This window comes from Eleutherodactylus coqui, chromosome 5, assembly GCF_035609145.1.
Source record: "Eleutherodactylus coqui strain aEleCoq1 chromosome 5, aEleCoq1.hap1, whole genome shotgun sequence".
Classification (NCBI taxonomy): domain Eukaryota; kingdom Metazoa; phylum Chordata; class Amphibia; order Anura; family Eleutherodactylidae; genus Eleutherodactylus; species Eleutherodactylus coqui.
Genome location: NC_089841.1, coordinates 85,763,974 through 85,791,577, shown reverse-complemented (window position 1 = coordinate 85,791,577; position 27,604 = coordinate 85,763,974). Strand labels below are relative to the sequence as shown.

At 44.1% G+C, this 27,604-nt stretch overlaps 1 protein-coding gene across 3 annotated transcripts in view; it reads left to right on the top strand.

Annotated features, from left to right (window-relative positions):
• ADAMTS6 (ADAM metallopeptidase with thrombospondin type 1 motif 6) overlaps window positions 1-27,604 on the top strand; it is a 310,696-nt gene that overhangs the window by 34,043 nt on the left and 249,049 nt on the right. For all 3 annotated transcript variants that reach the window (XM_066602794.1, XM_066602795.1, XM_066602793.1), the window contains exons 2-3: window positions 15,393-15,911; window positions 16,591-16,955. In XM_066602794.1, coding sequence (XP_066458891.1) covers window positions 15,815-15,911; window positions 16,591-16,955 — 462 coding nt within the window. In that variant the 5' untranslated portion in view covers window positions 15,393-15,814. The remainder of the gene's footprint in view (window positions 1-15,392; window positions 15,912-16,590; window positions 16,956-27,604) is intronic.

Sequence of the window (27,604 nt, the reverse complement as noted above, 5' to 3'; positions counted from 1 at the left end):
AAGATTGTAAGACTCCAGCACTGCCAAGCATATCAAACTGATCTTAGATACCATGTCAGTCACGTCAAGGGCTTAGGATTACGGTTTTGAAATAGACTGCTTTGTTTAATCAGGAGGAACTTCTACGAATGACCACATGCATTAGAGAAGAAAGAAGTCTGTAAAGGGAATAAGTTAATTGGAATCTGGAGTCATTTCAAGACGTAGATGAAAGTTGCACTTGCTTGCTCGTAAACAGACTACTGTCATTTAGTAAATTTATTAAATCGTCCATCATTTAAAAGGTTCTGATGTTGCTCAACCAATGGGAGGAAAGAAAAAGCCAGGTCATCTGTGAAGCACCCAGGAGGCCCATTTAGCGTCTGGATATACAAAGCCTGTAGCCCAGCAGAATGAGTGTGAAATGATTACTCTGACTTTTTTGGGAATCTGCCTAGTGCACAGAGCGAACAATACAGTAATGCTATTCTCCGATCTGCCTTGGATACAATAGGCTCATACTGTTGTGCTATGCAAGCTAGTCCTAGATCGTCACATTGTAAATATACTTTACTGCGTTCAGTGTTTTGGATGAGACCATTGAAGGATTCACTTAGTGTAAAATGTAATACGTCTTGGCTTGCTCCTTGTAATACTGGCGTCTTGAGCTTGAATCCTAATTTAGGCAATATATGTATTTACTGTGTACTGCTTGCTTGGATTCTCTCCGGTTACAATTTATATGCAAAAGAAAAAGTGTGTTTAAAAATATGTATATGTAAATGTAAATGAGGCTTCATATAAAGTACCCTATTACAATAGTGAGAGAAAATCATAAGCTAAATCTGGAGCCGGGCAGTAGGAGGAGATATAGCCAGTGCCTATATTTGTGGAATATCTAGGTGCTGTGAAAATTGAAATACAAATAGGTACGTAGAGCTTATATACTTACTAGTAATTATTAGGACATTATAGTCCCAGGGTTTCTGGTGGCACATCACATTCACAGTAGCTTGATTACTACAAAAGACAAACACAGCTTGGATCCTACCACAGCAGGGACATCACCGCAGGTCCTTCAGCCCACCGGATCTCTGTGGTGGAGGTAGGTCAGTGTGTTCTGTCAGGACTGCTGAGTTGTGTAGGAAATTATAGTACCAGTGTTTCTGGTGGAGCAATGCGCCACACAGCTCTGCTACATGGTACATGCATTGTGATCCCCACACATCACACACAGCTCTATTACACCCCACACATCACAGACACCGCTTGGCTCCTCCCACAGCAGTGACATCGCCACAGGTTCTTCAGCCCACTGGATCTCTGTGGTGGAGGTAGATCAGTGTGTTGTGTCAGGACTGCTGAGTTGTGTCTTCTGAAATAATAATGGCTTAGTTGTATTCTCATTTTGTTATTTTTTTTTGTCCTCCCCTTCCAAGAGCCCTAACTGTGGTGTTTTCCTGTCAGTCAGTGTTTTATATATGTTTTAGGACCTTTGATGGTGTCACCAGGGGGCGGAGCGATGATGTTACCAGGGGTGGAGCATGAGAAGCACACACATACATACAGACAAGTGGTCATTAGTAGTTTGATAGGACATTTAAAAATGTTTCTAGATAGATTCCTATGAAAGGAAATATGCAATAAACTCTGCATTGAATTAATTAGATCATATTTATAATGTATGTGTGTATATTAGAGATGAGCGAACACCAAAATGTTCGGGTGTTCGTTATTCGTAACGAACTTCCCGTGATGCTCGAGGGTTCGTTTCGAACAACGAACCCCATTGAAGTCAATGGGCGACCGGAACATTTTTGTATTTCGCCGATGCTCGCTAAGGTTTTCATGTGTGAAAATCTGGGCAATTCAGGAAAGTGATGGGAATGACACAGTGACGGATAGGGCAGGCGAGGGGCTACATGTTGGGCTGCATCCTAAGTTCACAGGTCCCACTATTAAGCCACAATAGCGGCAAGAGTGGGCCCCCCCCCCCTCCCAACAACTTTTACTTCTGAAAAGCGCTCATTAGCATGGCATACCTTTGCTAAGCACCACACTACCTCCAACAAAGCACAATCACTGCCTGCATGACACTCCACTGCCACTTCTCCTGAGTTACATGCTGCCCAACCGCACCCCCTCCCCCCCACAGCGCACACCAAACTGTCCCTGCGCAGCCTTCAGCTGCCCTCATGCCACACCACCCTCACGTCTATTTAGAAGTGCGTCTGCCACGACGAGGGACCGCAGGCACACACTGCACAGGGTTGGCACGGCTAGGTAGCGACCCTCTTTAATAGGGGCGGGGCGATAGCCCACAATGCTGTACAGAAGCAATGAGAAATACAATCCTGTGCCACCGCCATCAGGAGCTGCACACGTGGGCATAGCAATGGGGAACCTATGTGCCACACACTATTCATTCTGTCAAGGTGTCTGCATGCCCCAGTCAGACTGGTTATATGCACCTTAACAGTAACCGCGTTGGTGGTAATGTGGTGGTGACTGCGGACCTAGTACCACGGTTGTATTTTGTTGGTTTTCGGAATGCGGCCAGGATTAAGTGGGCCGTGGCGGGGGGATGGTGTGGGGGCTCTCGTTGTGTCGGTAAAGGTGAAATTCTTGGACTGCCACCAGACGAAGCAATGCAAAGACATTTGCCAAGAATGTTTTCCCTGTTGGAGGAGGAGGGGGATGTTTTTGAGGCACTACGTGTCCTCTCCACGTGTCCGTGGTTATATGCACCTTAACAGTAACCGCGTTGGTGGTAATGTGGTGGTGACTGCGGACCTAGTACCACGGTTGTATTTTGTTGGTTTTCGGAATGTGGCCAGGATTAAGTGGGCCGTGGTGGGGGGATGGTGGGGGGGCTCTCTAGTAGTGTCGGTAAAGGTGAAATTCTTGGACTGCCGCCAGACGAACCAATGCAAAGGCATTTGCCAACAATGTTTTCCCTGTTGGAGGAGGAGGGGGATGTTTTTGAGGCACTACGTGTCCTCTCCACGTGTCCGTGGTTATATGCACCTTAACAGTAACCGCGTTGGTGGTAATGTGGTGGTGACTGCGGACCTAGTACCACGGTTGTATTTTGTTGGTTTTCGGAATGTGGCCAGGATTAAGTGGGCCGTGGCGGGGGGATGGTGGGGGGGCTCTCTAGTAGTGTCGGTAAAGGTGAAATTCTTGGACTGCCGCCAGACGAACCAATGCAAAGGCATTTGCCAACAATGTTTTCCCTGTTGGAGGAGGAGGGGGATGTTTTTGAGGCACTACGTGTCCTCTCCACGTGTCCGTTCCATGTAAGCAATAGTAGCACTCAAGACAGGCCCCAGTAACAATTCTGAAGCAGCAGTATAGCGGGAGCGCAGTCTTCGTTCCATGTAAGCAATAGTAGCACTCAAGACAGGCCCCAGTAACAATTCTGAAGCAGCAGTATAGCGGGAGCGCAGTCTTCGTTCCATGTAAGCAATAGTAGCACTCAAGACAGGCCCCAGTAACAATTCTGAAGCAGCAGTATAGCGGGAGCGCAGTCTTCGTTCCATGTAAGCAATAGTAGCACTCAAGACAGGCCCCAGTAACAATTCTGAAGCAGCAGTATAGCGGGAGCGCAGTCTTCGTTCCATGTAAGCAATAGTAGCACTCAAGACAGGCCCCAGTAACAATTCTGAAGCAGCAGTATAGCGGGAGCGCAGTCTTCGTTCCATGTAAGCAATAGTAGCACTCAAGACAGGCCCCAGTAACAATTCTGAAGCAGCAGTATAGCGGGAGCGCAGTCTTCGTTCCATGTAAGCAATAGTAGCACTCAAGACAGGCCCCAGTAACAATTCTGAAGCAGCAGTATAGCGGGAGCGCAGTCTTCGTTCCATTTCAGTAGCCTTAGTATAGCCAAGGCACAAGTGACATTTATGTAGCTAAACTGTAGGCCAACCCCACACACCTTTCTGTACCATGAGTGCAGGCGAAGAACATAGAAATTACTATGATTACACTGTAGGTGAGGGCCCCAAAAAATTGGTGTACCAACAGTACTAATGTACCTCAGTAAAAATTGGCCATGCCCAATCAAGATGGCAGGTGAATCGCTTTGGTTAATGTGGCTTAAGTGGTAACTAGGCCTGGAGGCAGCCCAGTGTAACGAAAAATTGGTTCAAGTTAAAGTTCCAACGCTTTTAAGCTAATTGAAACTTAGAAAAATTGTTCAGAAAAATTATTTGAGTGAGCCTTGTGGCCCTAAGAAAAATTGCCCGTTCAGCGTGATTACGTGAGGTTTCAGGAGGAGGAGCAGGAGGAGGAGGAGGAGGAATATTAGACACAGATTGATGAAGCAGAAATGTCCCCGTTTTGGATGGTGAGAGAGAACGTAGCTTCCATCCGCGGGTGCAGCCTACGTATTGCTTACGTATCGCTGCTGTCCGCTGGTGGAGAACAGAAGTCTGGGGAAATCCAGCCTTTGTTCATCTTGATGAGTGTTAGCCTGTCGGCACTGTCGGTTGACAAGCGGCTACGCTTATCGGTGATGATTCCCCCAGCCGCACTAAACACCCTCTCCGACAAGACGCTAGCCGCAGGACAAGCAAGCACCTCAAGGGCATACAGGGCTAGTTCAGGCCACGTGTCCAGCTTCGACACCCAGTAGTTGTAGGGGGCAGAGGCGTCACCAAGGATGGTCGTGCGATCCGCTACGTACTCCCTCACCATCCTTTTGCAGTGCTCCCGCCGACTCAGCCGTGACTGGGGAGCGGTGACACAGTCTTGGTGGGGAGCCATAAAGCTGGCCAGGCCCTTAAAGACTGTTGCACTGCCTGGGATGTACATGCTGCTCGATCTACGCACATCCCCTGCAACATGGCCCTCGGAACTGCGCCTTCTGCCACTAGCGCTGTCGGCTGGGAATTTTACCATCAGCTTGTCCGCAAGGGTCCTGTGGTATAGCAACACTCTCGAACCCCTTTCCTCTTCGGGAATCAGAGTGGGCAGGTTCTCCTTATACCGTGGATCGAGCAGTGTGTACACCCAGTAATCCGTAGTGGCCAGAATGCGTGCAACGCGAGGGTCACGAGAAAGGCATCCTAACATGAAGTCAGCCATGTGTGCCAGGGTACCTGTACGCAACACATGGCTGTCTTCACTAGGAAGATCACTTTCAGGATCCTCCTCCTCCTCCTCCTCCTCCTCAGGCCATACACGCTGAAAGGATGACAGGCAATCAGCCGGTGTACCGTCAGCAGCGGGCCAAGCTGTCTCTTCCCCCTCCTCCTCATCCTCCTCATGCTCCTCCTCCTCCTCCTGTACGCGCTGAGAAATAGACAGGAGGGTGCCCTGACTATCCAGCGGCATACTGTCTTCCCCCGCCCCCGTTTCCGAGCGCAAAGCAGCTGCCTTTATGGTTTGCAGGGAATTTCTCAAGATGCATAGCAGAGGAATGGTGACGCTAATGATTGTAGCATCGCCGCTCACCACCTGGGTAGACTCCTCAAAATTACCAAGGACATGGCAGATGTCTGCCAACCAGGCCCACTCTTCTGAAAGGAATTGAGGAGGCTGACTCCCACTGCGCCGCCCATGTTGGAGTTGGTATTCGACTATAGCTCTACGCTGTTCATAGAGCCTGGCCAACATGTGGAGCGTAGAGTTCCACCGTGTGGGCACGTCGCACAGCAGTCGGTGCACTGGCAGCTTAAAGTGATGTTGCAGGGTGCGCAGGGTGGCAGCGTCCGTGTGGGACTTGCGGAAATGTGCGCAGAGCCGGCGCGCCTTTACGAGCAGGTCTGACAAGCGTGGGTAGCTTTTCAGAAAGCGCTGAACCACCAAATTAAATACGTGGGCCAGGCATGGCACGTGCGTGAGGCTGCCGAGCTGCAGAGCCGCCACCAGGTTACGGCCGTTGTCACACACGACCATGCCCGGTTGGAGGCTCAGCGGCGCAAGCCAGCGGTCCGTCTGCTGTGTCAGACCCTGCAGCAGTTCGTGGGCCGTGTGCCTCTTATCGCCTAAGCTGAGTAGTTTCAGCACGGCCTGCTGACGCTTGCCCACCGCTGTGCTGCCACACCGCGCGACACCGACTGCTGGCGACATGCTGCTGCTAACACATCTTGATTGTGAGACAGAGGAGGAGGAGGAGGAGGAGGGTGCTTTAGTGGAGGAAGCATAGACCTCCGCAGATACCAGCACCGAGCTGGGGCCCGCAATTCTGGGGGTGGGTAGGACGTGAGCGGTCCCAGGCTCTGACTCTGTCCCAGCCTCCACTAAATTCACCCAATGTGCCGTCAGGGAGATGTAGTGGCCCTGCCCGCCTGTGCTTGTCCACGTGTCCGTAGTTAAGTGGACCGTGGCAGTAACCGCGTTGGTGAGGGCGCGCACAATGTTGCGGGAGACGTGGTCGTGCAGGGCTGGGACGGCACATCGGGAAAAGTAGTGGCGACTGGGAACTGAGTAGCGCGGGGCCGCCGCCTCCATGATACTTTTGAAGGACTCCGTTTCCACAACCCTATACGGCAGCATCTCAAGGCTGATGAATTTTGCGATGCGGACGGTTAACGTTTGAGCGTGCGGGTGCGTGGCGGCGTACTTGCGCTTGCGCTCGAACACTTGCGCAAGCGACGGCTGAACGGTGCGCTGAACTACACTGCTGGATGGGGCCGAGGACAGCGGAGATGAGGGTGTGGGTGCAGGCCATGAGGCGGTAGTGCCTGTGTCCTGAGAGGGGGGTTGCATCTCAGTGGCAGGTTGGGGCACAGGGGGAGAGGCAGGGGTGCAAACCGGAGGCGGTGAACGGCCTTCGTCCCACCTTGTGGGGTGCTTGGCCATCATATGTCTGCGCATGCTGGTGGTGGTGAGGCTGTTGGTGTTGGCTCCCCGGCTGAGCTTTGCGCGACAAAGGTTGCACACCACTGTTCGTCGGTCGTCAGGCGTCTCTGTGAAAAACTGCCAGACCTTAGAGCACCTCGGCCTCCGCAGGGTGGCATGGCGCGAGGGGGCGCTTTGGGAAACACTTGGTGGATTATTCGGTCTGGCCCTGCCTCTACCCCTGGCCACTGCACTGCCTCTTGCAACCTGCCCTGCTGATGCCCTTGACTCCCCCTCTGAAGACCTGTCCTCCTGAGTAAGCGTTGCACACCAGGTGGGGTCAGTCACCTCATCGTCCTGCTGCTCTTCCTCCGAATCCTCTGTGCGCTGCTCCCTGGGACTTACTGCCCTTACTACTACCTCACTGCAAGACAACTGTGTCTGATCGTCATCGTCCTCCTCACCCACAGAAAGTTGTTGAGACAGTTGGCGGAAGTCCCCAGCCTCTTCCCCCGGACCCCGGGAACTTTCGAATGGTTGGGCATCAGTGACGATAAACTCCTCTGGTGGGAGAGGAACCGCTGCTGCCCAATCTAAGCAGGGGCCCGAGAACAGTTCCTGGGAGTGCTCCCGCTCCTGAGCAGGTGTTATTGTAGTGGAGTGAGGAGGCTGGGAGGAAGGAGGAGCAGCAGACAGAGGATTCGGATTGGCAGCAGTGGACGGCGCAGAACTGCGGGTAGACGATAGGTTGCTCGAAGCACTTTCTGCCATCCAGGACAGGACCTGCTCACACTGCTCATTTTCTAATAACCGTCTCCCGCGTGGACCCATTAATTGGGCGATGAATGTGGGGACGCCAGAAACGTGCCTCTCTCCTAATCGCGCAGCAGTCGGCTGCGACACACCTGGATCAGGAGCTTGGCCTGTGCCCACACCCTGACTTGGCCCTCCGCGTCCTCGGCCACGTCCACGTCCACGTCCTCTAGGCTTACCCCTACCCCTCAGCATGCTGTATTACCAGTGATTAGATTTCCCAGGCAGGAAATAAATTGGCGCAAGACTGCAGGCCAAATATAATTTTTGCCCTTTTTGGAAAACGAAAGGCCCCACTGCCTCTAGTGAATGAATTATCTAAGTTTAATAACTGTGCTGTGTCCCTGCTTATGTGTCACAGAACGTGAGGGTAGCAGAGTTATTAACTGTGGCAGAGCAGGTATTTTTTTTCCCAATTAAGGAAAGCAAATGGCGAACCCAGCAGTAAAGCGTAGCTGGCTGCGTATGATTTAGCAATGTTTTTCACGCAGCTCACACGTCTACACAGGCGTAAGGACGGACACAGGCTGGACAAATAGATTTCTTTTCAGTTTTTTCCCACCAACAGGCAGCACTGCGTATATTCAATGAACCTGCGAAGTTTAATAACTGCGCTGTGTCCCTGCTTATGTGTCACAGAACGTGAGGGTAGCAGAGTTATTATAACTCTTGGAGAGCAGGTATTTTTTTTCCCAATTAAGGAAAGCAAATGGCGAACCCAGCAGTAAAGCGTAGCTGGCTGCGTATGATTTAGCAATGTTTTTCACGCAGCTCACACGTCTCCACAGGCGTAAGGACGGACACAGGCTGGACAAATAGATTTGTTTTCAGTTTTTTCCCACCAACAGGCAGCACTGCGTATATTCAATGAACCTGCGAAGTTTAATAACTGCGCTGTGTCCCTGCTTATGTGTCACAGAACGTGAGGGTAGCAGAGTTATTATAACTCTTGGAGAGCAGGTATTTTTTTCCCCAATTAAGGAAAGCAAATGGCGAACCCAGCAGTAAAGCGTAGCTGGCTGCGTATGATTTAGCAATGTTTTTCACGCAGCTCACACGTCTCCACAGGCGTAAGGACGGACACAGGCTGGACAAATAGATTTGTTTTCAGTTTTTTCCCACCAACAGGCAGCACTGCGTATATTCAATGAACCTGCGAAGTTTAATAACTGCGCTGTGTCCCTGCTTATGTGTCACAGAACGTGAGGGTAGCAGAGTTATTATAACTCTTGGAGAGCAGGTATTTTTTTCCCCAATTAAGGAAAGCAAATGGCGAACCCAGCAGTAAAGCGTAGCTGGCTGCGTATGATTTAGCAATGTTTTTCACGCAGCTCACACGTCTCCACAGGCGTAAGGACGGACACAGGCTGGACAAATAGATTTGTTTTCAGTTTTTTCCCACCAACAGGCAGCACTGCGTATATTCTATGAATAATAACTGTGTTGTGGCCCTGCCTATACAATTCTTTCCCTGCAGTATCAATGGAGGGTGCAATGCTCTGCAGAGGCGATTTTGAGAAGCCCAAAAAAAATGCAGCACAGCCAACAGCAGCCTGGACAGTACTGCACACGGATAAATATGGCCCTAGAAAGGACCGTTGAGGTTCTTGAAGGCTACACTCACTCCTAACACTCTCCCTGCCTATGCAGCACTTCTGTCCCTAATGCCAGGTGCAACGGTCTGCAGAGGCGATTTTGAGAAAGAAAAAAAAATCCCACTGCTAACAGCAGCCAACACACAGCTATCAGTGGCCCTAATAAGGACCTTTGGGGGGTCTTGAAGCCTACACTAACTACCAATTCTTTCCCTACAGCAGCTCCGGTATAAACAGCACTGTCCCTCATCTAACTCACACCGCATCTGAGGCGAGCCGCGGGAGGGGCCGACTTTTATATTAGGCGAACACCTGATCTCGCCAGCCACTCACAGCAGGGGGGTGGTATAGGGCTTAAACGTTGCAGGGGGAAGTTGTAATGCCTTCCCTGTCTTTCAATTGGCCAGAAAAGCGCGCTAACGTCTCAGGGAAGGAAGTGAAAGTAACCAGAACACCGCATGGTGTTCGTCACGAATAACGAACATCCCGAACACCCTAATATTCGCACGAATATCAAGCTCGGACGAACGCGTTCGCTCATCTCTAGTGTATATGTGTATCTATACAGATAGATAGATAGATAGATATAATATATATATTCTCCGGATTATTAACAGAAAGAAGGAAAAAAAAATGTGTGTGTATGTATGTGTATATATATATATGTGTATGTGTGTGTGTGTGTGTGTGTGTGTGTGTGTGTGTGTGTGTGTGTATGTATGTATGTGTATATATATATATATATATATATATATATATATATATATATATATATATATATATAAAATTAAATTTTATTTTCTTTCTTTTAAAGCTGAACGGAGTCTGTAAATTGCTTCCAACTCTGACTCCATCAGAATGGGACTGTAACTCTTACTCCACAGCCCTGAATTACACCATGAATGATTTGATTGATCATTTTAGCTGATCAGTGACAAGTTAACGCATATTAAATTTCTATCTAAAAGTTGTAGAAAAGCTTTTTCATTGTTGCAAAAGATCATTTGTCCACTAATAAGCAGTCTTTGAAAGGACACTCCCAGAAAGATTGCTGAACACTAGCAGAAAGGACAACGATATATATTGCAGTCGCCGTCCTGGGATAGGCTTTCTACTATATATAGGCTTTCTACTATTATTTTATATATAAATAATCCATGCTCAGGGAAATTATTCAGTGGAGTTAGGAATAGTAGTTCTAATGTAAAAGCCTCAGCTATTTCGAATAAACAATATACCCAGGGAAAACCAATGTGGAGGTTCCTTCATTGTCTCATTCTCTCTGCTCGCACATCGTGGCACTTCTCTTCGCTATTACAACCCCAATTCCAAAAGAGTTGGGGCGCTGTGTAAGGTAAATAATGTTATGAAAAAAGAATGTAATGATAGCTGTATTTTAGAGTAGATATCAGAAGGTGAAAGGGAGACCCTTTTCCGCTTCATTTAAAAAATAAATTAAATTTAGAAGTTAATGGCAGCAACACATCTCACAAAAATTGGGACAAGGGTATCGAAAGATGGGAAAAGTAAGTGCTGCAAATGTAAGACAGCTGGATGGTCCATTTTCTAATAAGTGACAAAAGTTATGAGCATATTGGAGAGGCAGAGTCTCTCAGAAGCAAAGATGGCCAAAGGTCCATCAGTCTGTGAAAACTGTGTCTAAAAATTGTGGAGAAAAATGTTCCTCAATGTAAAATTGTGGATACTTTGAATATCCCACCATCTACAGTACATGATATCATCAAAAGATTCAGAAAATCTGGAGAAATTCATGTGCACAAGGGACAAGGCCAACAGTCAATATTGAATGTTTGAAGTCTATGGGCCCTCAGGCGTCACTACATTAAAAACGGCCATGATTCTGTAATTGCAATTCTCTGCATGGGCTCAGAAATACTTCCAGAAATCATTGTCTGTGAACACAGTTCGCTGTGCATTCAACAAATCCAAGTTAAAGCTGTATCATACAAAGAAGAAGCCATATTTCAACACAATCTAGAAATATCAGCGTCTTCTTTGGGCCAAAGCTTATTTAAAATGGGCTGAGGCAAAATGGAAAACTATTTTATGGTCAGATGAATCAAAATGTGAAATTCTTTTTGGAAACTACGGCCTGCCTGAAGTCCAGACCTGTTGAGCAGCTAGAGTCCTACATCAAGCAGGAATGGGACAACATTCCTGTCCTAAATCTGCAGCAATTAGTCTCCTCACTTCCCAGATGTTTACGGACTGTTCTAGTATCCCCTCTTCTTTTTACAACAGGGAATGGAAGCTATAACCCTGTCATAGGCTAATCTAAAAGCACCTCAGAGTTTTGGATATCTTCATCTCTGGCTCTAAATCTCTCATCTATGCGGTTTTGTCGCATGGTACACTTATGTTAAATTGGTTCCTGATGAACTACTTCTATAGGCAGGTAAACGTGTAGAACCAGAACCTATGAACTTATAGACCCAGTGAATTCTCACGCCATGTGCATGAGATACATGCATTATTGAAAGTGACATTAACTCTATGAGCCATTCCTCAGTCTAGGAGTTCATGACTCTATGAACCATAGACACCTTAGGGGTGAAAGCATTGCTGGTAATCAGTATACTTGCTACAACATATCTTTCGCCACTTGACTCTATATTTTTCAGTAATCATTGTGTTAACTTGCTGGCGCTATCACTGTCCACTATCTGCCCCCGACTTCTGGCCCTCTGGATAGTGATCAGACTTTTGGGTTTGTCTGTTATGTTTGTCAGCCCTAAGTCTTGGTTTTAGAAGAAGATCAATAAACTTTATTTTATTTTATGTGAAATCTATACTGTAAAGGGCTTTAGAGATTATTTATAGCCTAGGTTTCTGTCCCAGTGCAAATATATATTTTTGACTAGAGTTGAGCGAACGTACTCTGCCAAGCTTGATGCTCGTTCGAGTATTAGCATACTCGATAGTGCTCGCTACTCGAGCGAGCATCACGCTGCGTTCAACCCCGCCCCAGTTTTAGCCCCTCCTTGCTGCTGACGTGTCAGATTTGACCCCTCCCCGCTGTGCACGTCAACGAGAGAGAGAGAGGGGGGAGAGAAAAAACAAGTGCTCGGCAACCAGCGGGTCACATACAAAAATGCTCGAGTCTCCCATTAAAGTCAATGGGGTTCGTTACACGAATAGAGCTCTCAAATTTTACGGAAAGCTCGACTCGAATAATGAGGACCTGAGCATTTTTGTGCTCGCCTATCTCTATTTTTGACTCAAGTTTGGAATTTGGTAAATCCAGATTTTGCCACTTCGTGAAACCCTCATCGTGGAACCTCCGCAAATGATTGATGAAAAGGTGTACCTTTTTCAATGTAGGTTTGATTGAGAGAGGTAGCTTCAGACCACTTGTGTTTAGGATGTAGATGATGTGAGGCATGAAGAGTATTGTAGATACTATGGTGATGAGGAATGAATGTGAAGTGGTATATAATGCATACACATGAGGGCAGAGTTATCTTGATAACAAACCGCACCACATCAGGCTTGATTTAATTATTTATATATATATATATATATATATATATATATATATATATATATATATATATATATATATTTCAGATGTATGGCCAGTTTGAACAATTGTAACTGCCTATATGAACTAAAATGTGTGGCTGAGAAATGAATATTCACCACACGATCATTTGTCAACAGTTCTTCAACTAATATAAAATACATTTAGAGGGGCTTATGTTGCAGTTGTTAAGAAGTCTGGTATTGGGGACATGATGTAGTTCTGTTAGTGGTAGACTAGTCCTTTAAGGTTTCATTTAATGGCATATTATGGTTTCACGTAGCCCTCTCTGTTAGTTTGCCTTATGGTTGGATCCTTTTTTTAATACTGCTCTCTCTCTGTAGCACCACACTCTGCAAGTTTATCTCTTCTCTTTTACCTGTACAAACTATACCTTTTCCTTCTGCTATTCAGGAGCCATTTCCACTTTCCACTCTACAATCTCCTAGTGGAGAGTAACAAAAATAAATCTGGCCACTAGAGGCCCATTTTATATTTGCTTTGCAAATTGTCCTTGTCCTCTTTGTGGTACACTACTTATTTTTCCTACCTTAGTTTGCTTTGACCTGGCTCTATCCTTTACTTTTCTACAGGCAGAACATCTCTAAATCTTGCCACTTCCACTTGTGCAATGTTTCTATATAATTCTCTTCCTCACTCAAGGGATTGCTTTAATCCTAATCCAAGCCAAAGTACGTTTTGCATTGACTACTACAACATCATCCTGTTTCCTCTCCCACTAATAATGTATGTTGCTGCCATTTGTCACCTCTCTGCAATTAAATTAACCGGCCACAACAGAGTGATCACTTCACATCTATAGCATATCTTGCTCTTAAAGGAGTTTTTGAACTATTTAAAATTGCTTCACAACCACTTTGTCCTTCCTGGTTGCTGCTGACCTGGGCATGTGACTGCTGCAGCCAATCACTGGCTATAGAAGGTCACTGCTGTGGCCAGTGATTGGTTGCAATAGTCACATGCCCAGGTCAGCAGCAACCAGGAAGGACAGAGTGGTTGTGAAGCAATTTTAAGTCATGGGAAAAGCCCTTTTACCTTAATTTCTCACTGAACAGCTCTCTTTGCCTTCACCAATGTATTAATGTTTTCTTCTCAAAAAGGATCCTCCTTTAGACTTCTCCAGAATTCCATTCATTGACCTATTTAATTTGACACTTCCTTGAAAAAAAAATCCCCCAAAACTTTTAACCACTCCCTGACCTTCTTCCTCTTTGCTGTAATTTTGTGACATTTCATAATCTGCTTCAGCTATTGCTTTCCCCTTCACCTACTGTAAGAGACCAACCTCTTGCAAACTCATTTGAGCAGGACTTTTATTTCTGCATGATTCCTTCCAAAGAAGGAAGGGTAAACTATTATTTGTTATAGCATAACGTATCTTTACACAGGAGTGATCACCCGAGTAATAGCTGGAAACAGGAAATTCAAGCGATAGTCGTCCCATTTACAAGTGGCCATGTGAACAGGAGTCACTCCGTCTTTGAGTGACTGCCTGTTTACTGTAAATGAAGGAGAGCAGCCGGAAGAGATATCTGGTCCACTCCGCCTACATTCACAGATGGACTATTGCTCCTATGTAAAAGCAAGGAGCCATAGTTGCTGGGACGGCTGTCAGGCACTTATGCGTTTGACGGTCTTCCCATGAAAACTTATTTCTAGCTCACTCCAGTCACTACCTTTTGTGCTGCCTAACTCATAATGCAAGTTGATAGTACAGCCTTAGATTAAGTTCAATATTCAATGGTTGCTAGTCGAAAGAGTTGAGCAGATTCCTATTTCTTTTTATAGATTTTTTTTTACATTGTTTTAGATGGCAGATAGAAGACTCAATTTAGCCTCCATTGAAGGGCTTTATTTAAGCCTCGTAATAGGAAATTCATCCAAATGAATTGCAGTGAATTGGCAATTTTAAAAACAGTTTTGCTCATCTCCACTTTTTGATTTAAAAGTGAGTTTTTAGATTGTGCGAGGAAGTTGATGCAAAACTGGGTAAGCATACAACTCTGTACCCAAAACCTTATGTAATACATTTTGGCATTTGCATCTCTTCATCTACTGGTGGTTTGCTTGTTTGGACCATGTTTGATCTTTTTAAGGCCCTTCCAGTATTACTACTGCCTTTCAGGCACTGAACAACTGTGAATGTAATTTATTTGCTTACATTACACTGTAAAATGTAAGATTTTTCTACTTCACAGTTCTTGAAAGTGTACATTTAGACTTAGCACAAGAAAAAAGCTGTAGCCAATACAGGAATCTACATCATTAAAAATAATAGATTTGAGAAGCGTAATCCTTCCTTTCTCCATGCAGGGTACTGTTACACTTTTATCATCCTGTGTAATCAGATATCTTTCCTTTTCATAAAAAAACGAAAATGAATTATATAATTTTCCTCTTGCAGCTAATGAAAAATGAGCTGTCTGGCCTCGACACGTTATTTAGGTTAGCCTATTATGTTTAGTCTTTGAGATGTTTATTTAGGCTATGAAAAACAACACTGGTTTAATTGAATTACCCCATATTTTGTAACATAAACTATGACCACTAAGAGTTGATCATTCTGACACACGGGTCTTTAGAGTTGGCTTACCTTTTTCCAGCTGGAGTTGAAGATGCAACAGATGCGGGACTTATGTATTTTCTTTTCTTTGCAGGTACAGAAATGGCCCAAGTTGATTAATTTTCCTATTTGATACTTGACAAGTTGCGTGTAGAATCGTTTTATGTGTGCTTCCTAAAGTTCCAACATTTTTCTTCTACATTTTGATCTTTTTAACTGGATTGAGAAAATGAACTTGGACAAGCAAGAAGGGACAAAGCTCAGGAGAAGAGCTTGTGTTAAAAAGTAATCTTTCCTTCATAATTCTTGGAGAAGCCACTCGCCAAAGTGGTGGCTTGGGAGAAAGGAGGAGGCCACTCATCAAGGTGGTGGCTTCAGAGGAAGGAGGAGTACATGGACTTGTTATGGTGCTGTTCTGGAGTAGAGTTAATATTGTAGGACAGAGGTAGCCTGAAAAGGAAAAGAAAGACAAAAAGAAACAAAGGAGAAGAGGTTCCCACTTTGTTCTTCTAAATTATGGAACTTTTGTGGAAGACGTTGACCTGGATATTGGGCCTTGTCATGGTTTCATCGGAATCTCACAGGGACAGCAGACTCTCCTTTAGTTCTCAAGGTAGGGTTTCGCTAATAGACCTCTTTTAAAATTGTTTGATTACATTTTTACAATGAGTTGTTTGATTGAATCGTCTTATATTAGGCCCAAATTATAAAATGTTTTAGGCTCTGTTGACATTTCTGTCCTTCCGTTCAGTTATAAAACAGAAAAACTGTAAGAAATGGACCACTAGACCTGTCAAAATAATGGAACCCGACAGAGCCTGTTACAACCCATTGCGTATAGTGGGTTCTGTCTGGTTCCATCCAGGATTTATGTCAATTTACTAGTAAAAATAGCGCAGCATGCTGTATTATTTTTTCCGTCATTTAGAACAGAACCCCTAGACAGAACGAGCTGACAGAAATCTGAACAGAACCTTATGAAGAACCCCCAAAACTTCTATTATGTATGTTGCCTAAATGAAAGTGTATCTCCAATAGCATAGCACCCTTTTGGATAACTACCTTGACCATGACTCATTCACTTACTTTTATTTGAAGTTAAGCCATTGTCTGGCATGGTATGTGTTACACTGTATTGCTCTATATTTTGTAAAATAAAAATATACTAATGGCGGACCTAGCATATAACCATATAGAATTAGTTGCTATAATCTTTTATGTGCTACTTCCTGTTACTTTCCTTTTCCTTTGCATGCTCCCTTTATGGATTGGCCTGGCTTATGATCACAAAGGGGAATTCCTGTCTTACCTTGAACACTATCAACTGACGGTTCCTATAAGGGTTGACAACGATGGGGCCTTCGTCAGTTATACTGTGAAGAATGACAAACACTCTCGGAAAAGGAGGAGTACGGACCCTATAGATCAAGAGCAGGAGGCTTCTAAATTATTTTTTAAAATTTCTGCATATGGCAAGCACTTTCACCTAAACCTGACTCTAAATACAGAACTGGTCTCGAAACACTTTACCGTAGAGTACTGGGGCAAGAACGGGCCTGAGTTTAAGCACGATTCCATAGACAACTGTCACTATACGGGATATTTACAGGACCAAAATACCACAACGAAAGTGGCTCTAAGTAACTGCAACGGCTTGGTGAGTAGATTGATGGTTTGTGTTGCTTTTTATTTATATGTATTTGTCTTTTATAATGAAAGTCTTGTGAATGGTTTATGTTTGAAGAAAATCGATAATCTGTAAATTATTCAGAAATTTATTAAAGGGCCACTCCGGTAATTTATTTAATTCATTGATTATGCAGCTATCGCTCCAGTATATATGAGTGAACTAGTGTAACCTTTTGTAATTTCTGAAACTCCTGGCTTCTTTTTCCTCAGATGGTTACGGGATCTCAGTTCTGACTAGCTTAGATGTATTTTGGAGTTATGGATTTATTTTCTAGTTGATTTCACAGCCTGTGTGATGCTGTTTCAGGGATCTATCACAGCAACTGTGTTGAGGGGAAGACATGCTCTCATATCACATTTACTGATTATGATCATACAGCTCCTGTCCCACAGTTATAATAGAGGAGATAACAGCTCATCATCTTGACTCTATACTTGTGGTCTGTAGATTATTTAGGTGAATATAAAAGGTAATGATAATTAAACTGTGCCTCCTACAGGTAGAAGGGTAGAACTATAGCTAAAGTTAGACTAATTGCATCATAGGATAGATGTGAAACTGAAAGTTAAAAAATGTAACTGTCAAGATGGTGGTTGTCAGGGGGCTGCACTGCATGGAAATCCCTGGAATACACAGAGTAGGCCTCCAGAGTGTGGCAGGCATGGGAAAGTGTTTTTGCCGGAGTGGTCCTTTTAATTGAAGAGCGTTTCAATCAAATATCAAAATGTCACTGGTGACTACAGTGTTGGTGCTAGAGTTTTCATCTTCTATCTCATTTTTAGTAGTTTTGTAGTTTTATCTGTTTCTAATGTCTGTTATTAGGGCTCGTATATAAGTTGTCACCCTGCTGTCTTGGACTTTCAAAGAGCAAATGTGTCTAGTTAATCAGTAATATCTCCCATCTTAGAGATATTAGTTATTGCCCTATCCCACCCCAAAATAATGGCTTATAACTGTGCGATTATGGACCATCGGAGCAATGGACTTCACCAAGCAGAAGACCTCTAACAACAAACGACTGGTTTTTATATGAGCCACTAGGGATCTGTATAGCTGTTATATCTACTGCAGAAAAGGCTCTTTGATATCAAAATTGTAAAGCACAAGTTACAAATAATTCAATGTGTCATTATTATTACCAGATTGACTCTATGTTTGCAACGTGAACATAAAATGTTTGGTGCAAGAAAAATCCTGTCGGATTTTTTATATTACCGTAGATTAGAGGTTGCCTGGAGATATCTGCCTACAGAGCATATTGGGAGATTTGACATTGTCTATCCTTTTCGTGTTCTTTTTGAACTATCTAAGGAGGAATTTCCCACATGCCACTAGACTTCTTTTATAGAGGTGAGGTCACTTAAGAAACCAGGATCTACATTAGATCGGCAAGGATGCTAGGTGCTGCGAGGAAAACATACCCTTAGTTTTAATTGGGCACACAGAACTAGAAACTTGTAATAGGGTATTATTTGGTGTGGGTTCATGTGCATATCACCCATATTATTCTTGATGGTCACAAGTCTTAATTGGGGATGCTGCAGGTGAGAGGAAATTCAGAGTTTTCTCGTTTCTGTAGCAATTGTTAACTATGTTTTGAGGTCAGACTAATTTTAGGGATGCTTAGTAAGGTGAAGATGTGTTCATGTTGGTCTTCCCTGAAACACAGAAGGTTTTATTCTATTAGGTCATGCACATACTGCTTTGCTGAGGACATGGACATCCTCCAATTAATGGTGAGAATAAATGGCAATGAGTGGCAACTTAAGCTAATTTCACACGGGCAAGTGTAATATCAGGCCGTGAAACTGAACCCGGTAACGCACTTGCCAACATGCGAGTCATTTTTGTATCAATGCTGCTTCGCATCACTTTGGGGAAGTAGCGATCCTCTTTCAATGAGAAATCTCGCATCTCGCTCGCATGCACCTAGCACGTGGTGCGATGCTGCCGCCTGCCCTATTGAAAACAATGGGCGATGCTATGCTAGGGCCTAAAGATAGGACATGCTGCTCAAATCCCTCATGTGTATGACCCCAATCAAAAGAATTGAGTTCATATTCATGCGAGATTTGTGCGTCTCACAATGCACAGATCTCACGCAAGAAACTCGGCCATGTGAAACCAGCCTTAATCTTATAAACATGTATTTGTTAAGTTAGCCAGAAGAAGACAGATGAATGGCAATATGTCTGCAGTATGAGGCGACAGACAGTTTGTAGTCTGCCAAAGAAACATAAAAGTTTGCATAGAAACTGCAGACACATAGTGTTTTTTTTAATAAATTATTTGCATAGCTGCTTCAAGTTTTCATTGCGCCCACAAGTGGACATTCCCTCTAAGTCTGTGCCTTAGACAGCCATGGTGCTGGAACTTGTCATCTGTTATTCTAGCCTATCCATCCTAAGGAACAGTTAGTTTGTTTGGACTACTTGCAGCACCAATGTATTTGGCTGCAATTTAATTGACTGTGCGTTGTTTGTTCGTCAGAACAATTCTTGACACCCTCTCCTGACCCCTTTCATTGATGAGTTGTTTACGTCCACAAGATCCATTTTCGTGGGATATTTTTCTTTCATCACATCATTCTCACTATACTTTTCACACCATTGTATGAGAAAACACCACAAGGTTGGCAGTTTTTTAAATGCTGGACCCGGCTAGTCTAGTACCGATGACCAGGCCTTGTTAAAAGTCGCTCAGATCTCTTGATTTTGAAATTTTTTTTTTCTCTTTAAATCACTTAATTTTATGCTGCACTATGGGGTCATGTTTCTAATTTCCATACAGTGAAGCTCAAATTGTGAAAGATCCAGTGCCTCCAAGGGTGGTTTCACATCTGTGGTGGGGTTCTGTTTTCATGGGGAGCAGGTAGGGGGAATCCCCTGGCCGATTTGGTTCCATCTTGTGACAAAACCGAACAGTGCCGAATGGACCCCATTGACTATAATGGGGTTTGTTCAGTTTCTGCCCAGCTACCCAGCATTTTACCGGAAGAGAAAGTTCGCTTTATCTTCTGGTATTTTGTGCCGGGCCTGTGTACATTTCCATATGTATACTAAAGTGTAGAGCAGATCTTTTAGAGTCTACAAGATTGTTTTAAGCTTAAACCGACTCATTGATTTTGTAAACAAGTATAGTACTATGATGAATAGGGACACTCTGCCCTTTTTCTGCTGTCGGAGCATTACTTTCACAATAGGTGTAATGTATTAAATGTTTTGAGGTTTTGAAGCAAATGCTGCATATTCTAATATAACATCACCACTTAAGTAAATTCTCAGATTACTGTAAATTGCAAATTTTAACTATATTATATAAGTAGGCCAAAATCATCTCATCAGACTACTTGTATATATTTCTGATCATATTTACATTCTTCAAATATACAGGTTATATTGAGTTCTAGTCAAATTAATTGGAGGTCAGGGCAATGATAACTAAGCCCCTCCCCTCAGTGGTTTGGTTACTTCCCGAAGACAGCACAGCCAACTTCCCGAAGTCCTGGTTATCTGCTCTTTTTAATGTTGGTGGTGTGGCTGTTAATAGCAATAGTTACAGCTGTGGTATAACTATTTTAGCCATTTGTAGGTGTTGTAGCTGCTTATTGGCAATGTAGTGCCCTCCACCCACATCCGCAGTCGTTGACGGGCTGCTTTGCAGGTGTGTATACCATTACCTGTCAAGCACTGCCATGCCAGACAGGGTGATGTAGGGGAAGTGCTCCCCTCTTAAATACATGGACACATAACCATGAGTCTGCTGCTAATAGAAGTACAGTCCTAGATTTCCCTTATATAAGGCAGATCTGCTTTCATGCTGACCTAAATGTTGAAACATACCTAAGTTTTAAACAACTTTTCTAAAATAGAACAGGTTCTCCTTACCCACTGTTTGCACTGTCTCATGTTTTTAAGTTCAGATTTTCACGTGGTCTCCATTTTTCTGTTGCCCTACTGTTTGCATTCCACTTTCGGGTAGGAGACATGTCGCAAGCCTACCATTGTGCCAGTAGTTCACTGTCCTGTACTTACTTTCCATCAGTTCCTTTCTGCATTGCATTGTCTCTAGTCCAATCAGCAGGGAGGCAGTATCTGAATGCTCATCTCTCTGCTATCACAGGACAATTGTAGGGCTTTGGCATTCAGAGTCATTCTGGTAAAATTACTAGTAAATCCAAAGTAACGTACAGACACATGCTGTAACAGCAGGAGAGGCAGGGGTTTTGGAGTTTGCAGACCCGGTATAAACAGATCCGTCAGCCTGTGAGTGCTTGGGAGCAGCCTATGATGACAGCCCCTCCCACATAGCTAAGGAAACATCCCAGCATCCCAGTTCCTACAGAAGCTCAATACCTAACAGGTGATGGATTGCAGAGGAAGTGGAAGAGAGACCCCTAGTGGCAGCCATTTCAGCCTTGATGTTATAGTGGTAAAATGGAAAAAATAATAAAAGTAGATTACAAGATTGATTAGACAGGCAATTAGATGAGCATACGTTGTCTGAAAAGTTACAATCCTTTTAAGGTTTGTGAAATGCTCAATGTAAATGTTTAATAAAGTTTTCAAAGTTCTTATGTCTCTGTTGGGTTATAAAATGCATATTTAATTGGGGTATAGCTCATCTTCTAAACACTTTTTTCTAAACTTTTAACTGCCTCTGAGGTCGGCTTCACATGGGCGAGATTCTCACACTGCAAGACTCACATATCTCACACGAATATGAACCCCATTCTTTTGAATGAGGTTATACACTAAAGTGATTTACTTTTTCCTCTGCATCGCACTGCGATATGATGCAGGAAAAAGGCAGCACATTCTATCTTTGGGCATCCCATCAAATTGCCATTGTTTTGAATGGGGCCGGTGGCAGCATGGCTCTATGTGCTAGGTGCACGTGAGCGTGATGTGAAGAGTCCCCATTGAAAATAATGGGAGACTCTCTGCAATCCTCCGCTTCGGCTGATAGCCACGGTGGAGGATCTCCATTTCCCGAAGTGATGCGAGGCAGATTTGATACAAAAGTGACTCGTATATGCGGGAAAATCCCATGTTGGCAAGTGTGATATCACACTCACCCATATGAAGTTGGCGTTAGGGTGTGTTCATATGTAGCAAATTTTCTGCAGCAATTTTGCACCAAAATCCGCACCGTAGCCATGTTCACTTTTACAGTACTTGCTTCATGGATGAGATTTTTATTTTCTCGTACACATGTTGCAGAATGTGTCTGCAGTTCAGAAATTGACCTGCAGTGTGGAATTTCATTCTGCAACAGATCAATGTAATTTTAATAGTAGATTTGTTGTAAAAAAACATGCATATTTTTACCATAAACTGCCAAAATCCGCAGACAATCGGCAACAGTAGCTATTGATTTGGAGAGCAGATTGCTGCAGCAGATTTGGATAATCTGCAATGAACATGGCTTGTCGACGGTTAACAACTGCTTTATGAAAGAGGACTATCTGTGGCATTAGTCAGATGTGTTCTTGAACATTAATATAGCTCGTGGTAACTTTACTTGTCCTGTAGAAGAGTGAAGGATCCACAGGAACATAACAGGTATAAACATGTGGAGGTCTAGCTCTAGGGAGAATCTGTAATGAAAGAACTACTCCCTTAAGGTATGTTCCCCCATGGCGGACACCTGTGCTTTATGAGAAAGATGAAGGCCTATATAAAGGGAGGAAAAACATGACTCTTCCTAATAATTAAAGAGGTTAGTCTGTTGCATATCAGGTGCCAGAACTTCCCTAGATGTTAGCTATGTACAGATAGATTCTCTTTAAATTGACTTCTATAAGGGTCAGGCAGGTCACAGAGGCCACCACCACGTATCTACTATTCAAAATATCTGTTTAATAAAACAGCTAATTAGTTCAGAATTGTTTGGCAACTTTCATGCAGCTGTAATATGGTCGCATTTTTCCATCCAACTGCAACTCTTAAGGCCCATTTACACGGAGTGATGATCGCTCAAAAATCTCTAAAAAGCGATTGTTTGAGTGATAATCGTTGCATCTAAATACGTGGCCATCGTGCACTTTTCGCACACTGCTAGCTGATCGTTAAATTCAGTCCAACCTAAAAAATCTTTGTTCAGCCTTATCAGCAGTTCACCGCGGGTAATGCTGATGGCATTGTTTCCCGCTGGAGAACAAAAGAACTGAAAGCTGATAAGAGCCCTCGGGCTATTAACTGCTTTCAGCTAAGGCTTCATTTGCACACTGAATTGCTCTTAAGTAGCTGAGTAGCTACTTAAAAGTTTATGCAAAATGATCGCTCAAAGCTGTCACTCAAACTGTCGTTTGAGCGATCATCGCTCCGTGTAAATGGGCCTATAAACATCCAGTATATGGGTTTTGGGGCCGGAATATGAATGCAAAAATGCTCCTGTACTCCAGTCTTGGGAAATCAACCTTGGGTAGTATCTAGATCAGAGTTGCTCAAAGTGTGCTCCGTGAAGCCCTTGGGGCTCTGCAAGAGCTTCTCAGGGGCTCTGACCGACAGTCTAGGTCCCGGCTCTACTTACCCCTGTAGCGGCGTCTGGATAGTCTGTACTGAGGAAATCAGCATGCAAGATCTGCGGTCCGGCACTTAATCTGCATTCTTATGCCGAACACAGGTCCTGCATGCTGATTTCCTTAGTACAGGCTGTTGGGACACAGCTACAGGGGTAAGTTGAGCCGGTGGGACCAATGGCAGATTATAATAGGGGAGATTGGAGCGACCACCATGGGCCCAAGATTCCAAGGGGGCCAATGGCCGTCCCAATCGCCCCTATTGTAATCCGCACTGCTAAACCTCTCCTTGCATCTGAAGAGCATAGTGGCAATAAGGGACCCTAATACTACTGAAGCAGCAATGAGGGACCCTAATACTACTGGGGCCAATATAGGGGATGCTATTAATACTGGGGCCAATATAGGGGATGCTATTAATACTGGGGCCAATATAGGGGATGCTATTAATACTGGGGCCAATATAGGGGATGCTATTAATACTGGGGCCAATATAGGGGATGCTATTAATACTGGGGCCAATATAGGGGATGTTATTACTACTGGGGCCAATATAGGGGATGCTATTACTACTGGGGCCAATATAGGGGATGCTATTACTACTGGGGCTAATATAGGGGATGCTATTACTACTGGGGCTAATATAGGGGATGCTATTACTACTGGGGCTAATATAAGGGACGCTATTACTACTGGGGCTAATATAGGGGACGCTATTACTACTGGGGCCAATATAGGGGACGCTGTTACTACTGGGTCAACCAATATAGGGGACGCTATTACTAATGGGTCCGCAATGGGGGACACTATTACTACCGGGCCCACAATAGGAGACGCTATTACTATTGAGGCCAATATAGGAGACGCTATTACTACTGGGGCCACCAGTATAGGGGATGCTATTACTAATGGGTCTGCAATGGGGGAGCCTATTACTACTGGGTCCACAATAGGGGTCACTATTATTACTGCGGCCAATATAGGAGACGCTATTATTACTGGGGCCGCAATGGGGGAGCCTATTACTACTGAGAGCCACCAATATAGGGGTCACTATTACTACACGGGACGGATTTGCTGCGGAATTTACAGTAGCAGCAAAGTGGAGGAGATTTTGAAAATCTCATCCTCACACTGTGGAAAAAAATCTGCACAAAACCTGTATGGATATTGACATGTGGTGCGGGATTTAATTCCGCAACATCTTATTTTAAATATAATGTATATCAATAGCCCATAGCTCCAATGTTCCCTCCTGTTTTTGTTTTTTTGACCGGCCCTGTCCTTTTTATAACGACGGAGGTAAACATCATATGCTATAATAAGCCACATCTCTAACCCCTCCCCTGACTACACCTTGGGGCTCCATGAGAAACCTTTGCTTCAAAAAGGGCTCCATGGCTGAAAAAGTTTGGGAACCACTGATCTAGATAATTGAATTTAGTCTAGTCTATCTGTATGGCTTAAAGGGGTTGTTCGGTACTTTGACTATTGATGACCTCTTCTCAGGATAGGTCAGCAACAGTTGATCAGTGGGCATCTGCCGCTCAGGAAGCAAATAGTGCAGCGTCCGTAAAGCAGAACCACAGCCAAGGAGACAGCGGGGGTTTAGAGATGGTCACTTGTCACGGTGGCTCTACCGTCCTCTCCCCAGTTTTGGGCAACTCAGGACCCGTCCACGTCACCACAGGGGAAGTTGACAAGGAAAAATTATGAGATGGGTAACTGGCAAAGTTACCTGTAAGTCCAAGGTTGTCACAGGTGATGCTACTGTTCCTTTCTTCTGATGCGACTCCTCAATAGAATAAATAGAATCCACACAGAATAAGTACTTTTCTGGACACACCTGGAACGGTTGATGATGTCCACTTTACTGAACGTAGCAAATCCAATTTAACAGCCTTTCAGAAGATTGAGTGTAATAGTGGTGGAGGTGCACAGGGCATTCACACAGTCCACAGTCCAAGTAATCTGTGTCTAGTCTCTCTCTTGGCATACATTCTCAACACCAGCTAGCTCACACCTACTCCATAAATTCTCGCATAAGAGCGGCTCCTCTTCCTCTCAATACCTGATGGGGAGGGGGTCCCAAGAGGCTAACCTCTGACGATCAACCATCAGTTGTTCAGATGTGGACAACTCCTTTAAAGGAAAGCCCCTTGTTTGTGGACATTGGTCTCCATCTTGTAGTAAGGTATCCTTTACAGAAATGCATAACGGACAGTAGTTAAAAGGGTTGTTCAGGAGGTTGGGCTTTTTTCTATTGATCGGGAGCCCCGCCAATCAACTGATTCCCTGCGCCACTGTCAATGTGGTCAGCATTGAAAGCAGAAGGCACTGACAACATTGTGGCAGCCCAGTTTGGTACTATAGGCACAGCTACCATAGAATTCAATAGGATCTGTGCCTGCACTACGAACTCGGGTGGCTGCACTACGGACAGTGCAGTTTACTTCATGTGTTCACAGTGACAGTGGCACTGTCAATTGATTGGCGGGGATCCCAAGTGGCGGACCGCTCCTCAGGACAGGTCATCAATAGAAAAAAAGTGCCAGACCATCCCTTTAAGTAATTATACCATACAAAGGTGGCCAGTATGTTGTGTTTGAATGGCGAGTGCAACATAGCAGCTTTTATATTTGCCAGGCTTGAACTGCTAATCACACAAACTGTTCTTTCATATATAAGGTCCTAGCAGTTGAGCTGTAGATTTACTTTAATTTGCACTAGCGTGGAAATTACAGCATTACGTGACATCACTTTAAATGTTAAGGGCTCGCTTGAATAATTGCAGCGCTTTGAACTTGAAATGGATTACGGAAGCGTATACATTACTGCAAAATAAACACTTATTACGAAGGAAATAACACAGATTTAACATGTTATTTTTCAATCTTTCCCTCAATGTAGGATTTTCCTGTTTGTAGAATTGTGGTTGATGGTTTTATAATCTATTACTTATATCTGAAGACCACATTTCCTTCACTTATAGGTTTGTCCATCTACAGAGGACTTTGATTTATGAGGTTATGTTGTGAACTTTTTACTTGTTTTTTTCCTTTTTTGTTGTTCGTGAAAGCAATGTTTCAAATTCATTATTACTAAGGTATAAGACAGATGTCTGGTCATTGGGGTGAGGGACACTGTCCGTAAATTGGTGTGGCTTCTAATGATCATAGTAGATATCATATACAAATGTCTTTAGCCCCTCTTCCCCAAAGAACTGTCACGGACAACGGCATAGGCTCTGTTCACATCTCATTATGGGCTACGTCGGAGTAATACATTGAGAGATGTATAGACTTATGTCTACAATTATTTCTCATTGTCCCATGCTGTGAAACAACATAGACTGTGCTGTCTATATGGTAGACAAAGAAAAGATATGCCGACACACTATTTTGGCATAACCTGATGCATCACCAACACAGAAGGAGGTTCCTTACTGTAAGAGCAGTGAGACTGTGGAACTCTCTGCCTGAGGAAGTGGTGATGGCAAAATCGATAGAGGAGTGTAAGAGGGGACTAGAGACTTCTTTTTGGAGCACTACGACATTGCAGGATATAGACATTAAATAACTAGAGGAGATGTTGATCCGGGTCTTAGAGTCAGGTAGGAACTTTCAAATGTTGATCCAGGGATTATTCTGACTGCCATTATGGAGTCAGGAAGGAATTTTTTCCACCAAATGGGGTAAATTGGCTTCTGCCTCATTGGGTTTTTTCTTTTGCCTTTCTCTGGATCAACAAGGGGGATTTGCAAAGAGGCTGAACGGAATGGATTAACAAGGGGGTGGGGGGTTGGAAACAGGCTTAACTGGATGGACATTTGTCTTTTTTCAGCCTTGCATACTATGTTAATATGAACACTTTTCAGGTTTATGTCGGGGGAAAACGTTTATCTCCGACGTAGCCAAAAACAAGATGCGAACAGATTCTTTGTATTAATGAATTGGTATACGGTCATACAAATGAATAGGGTTTCTAAGCCCTCATATGAGCTCCTGTTCAAGGACATGAGGCCTCTAATGTACTTCTGTACTTTTCAATGACATATGGAGGCATGTGGCATTGTGTGCGTGTGTGGTTTTTT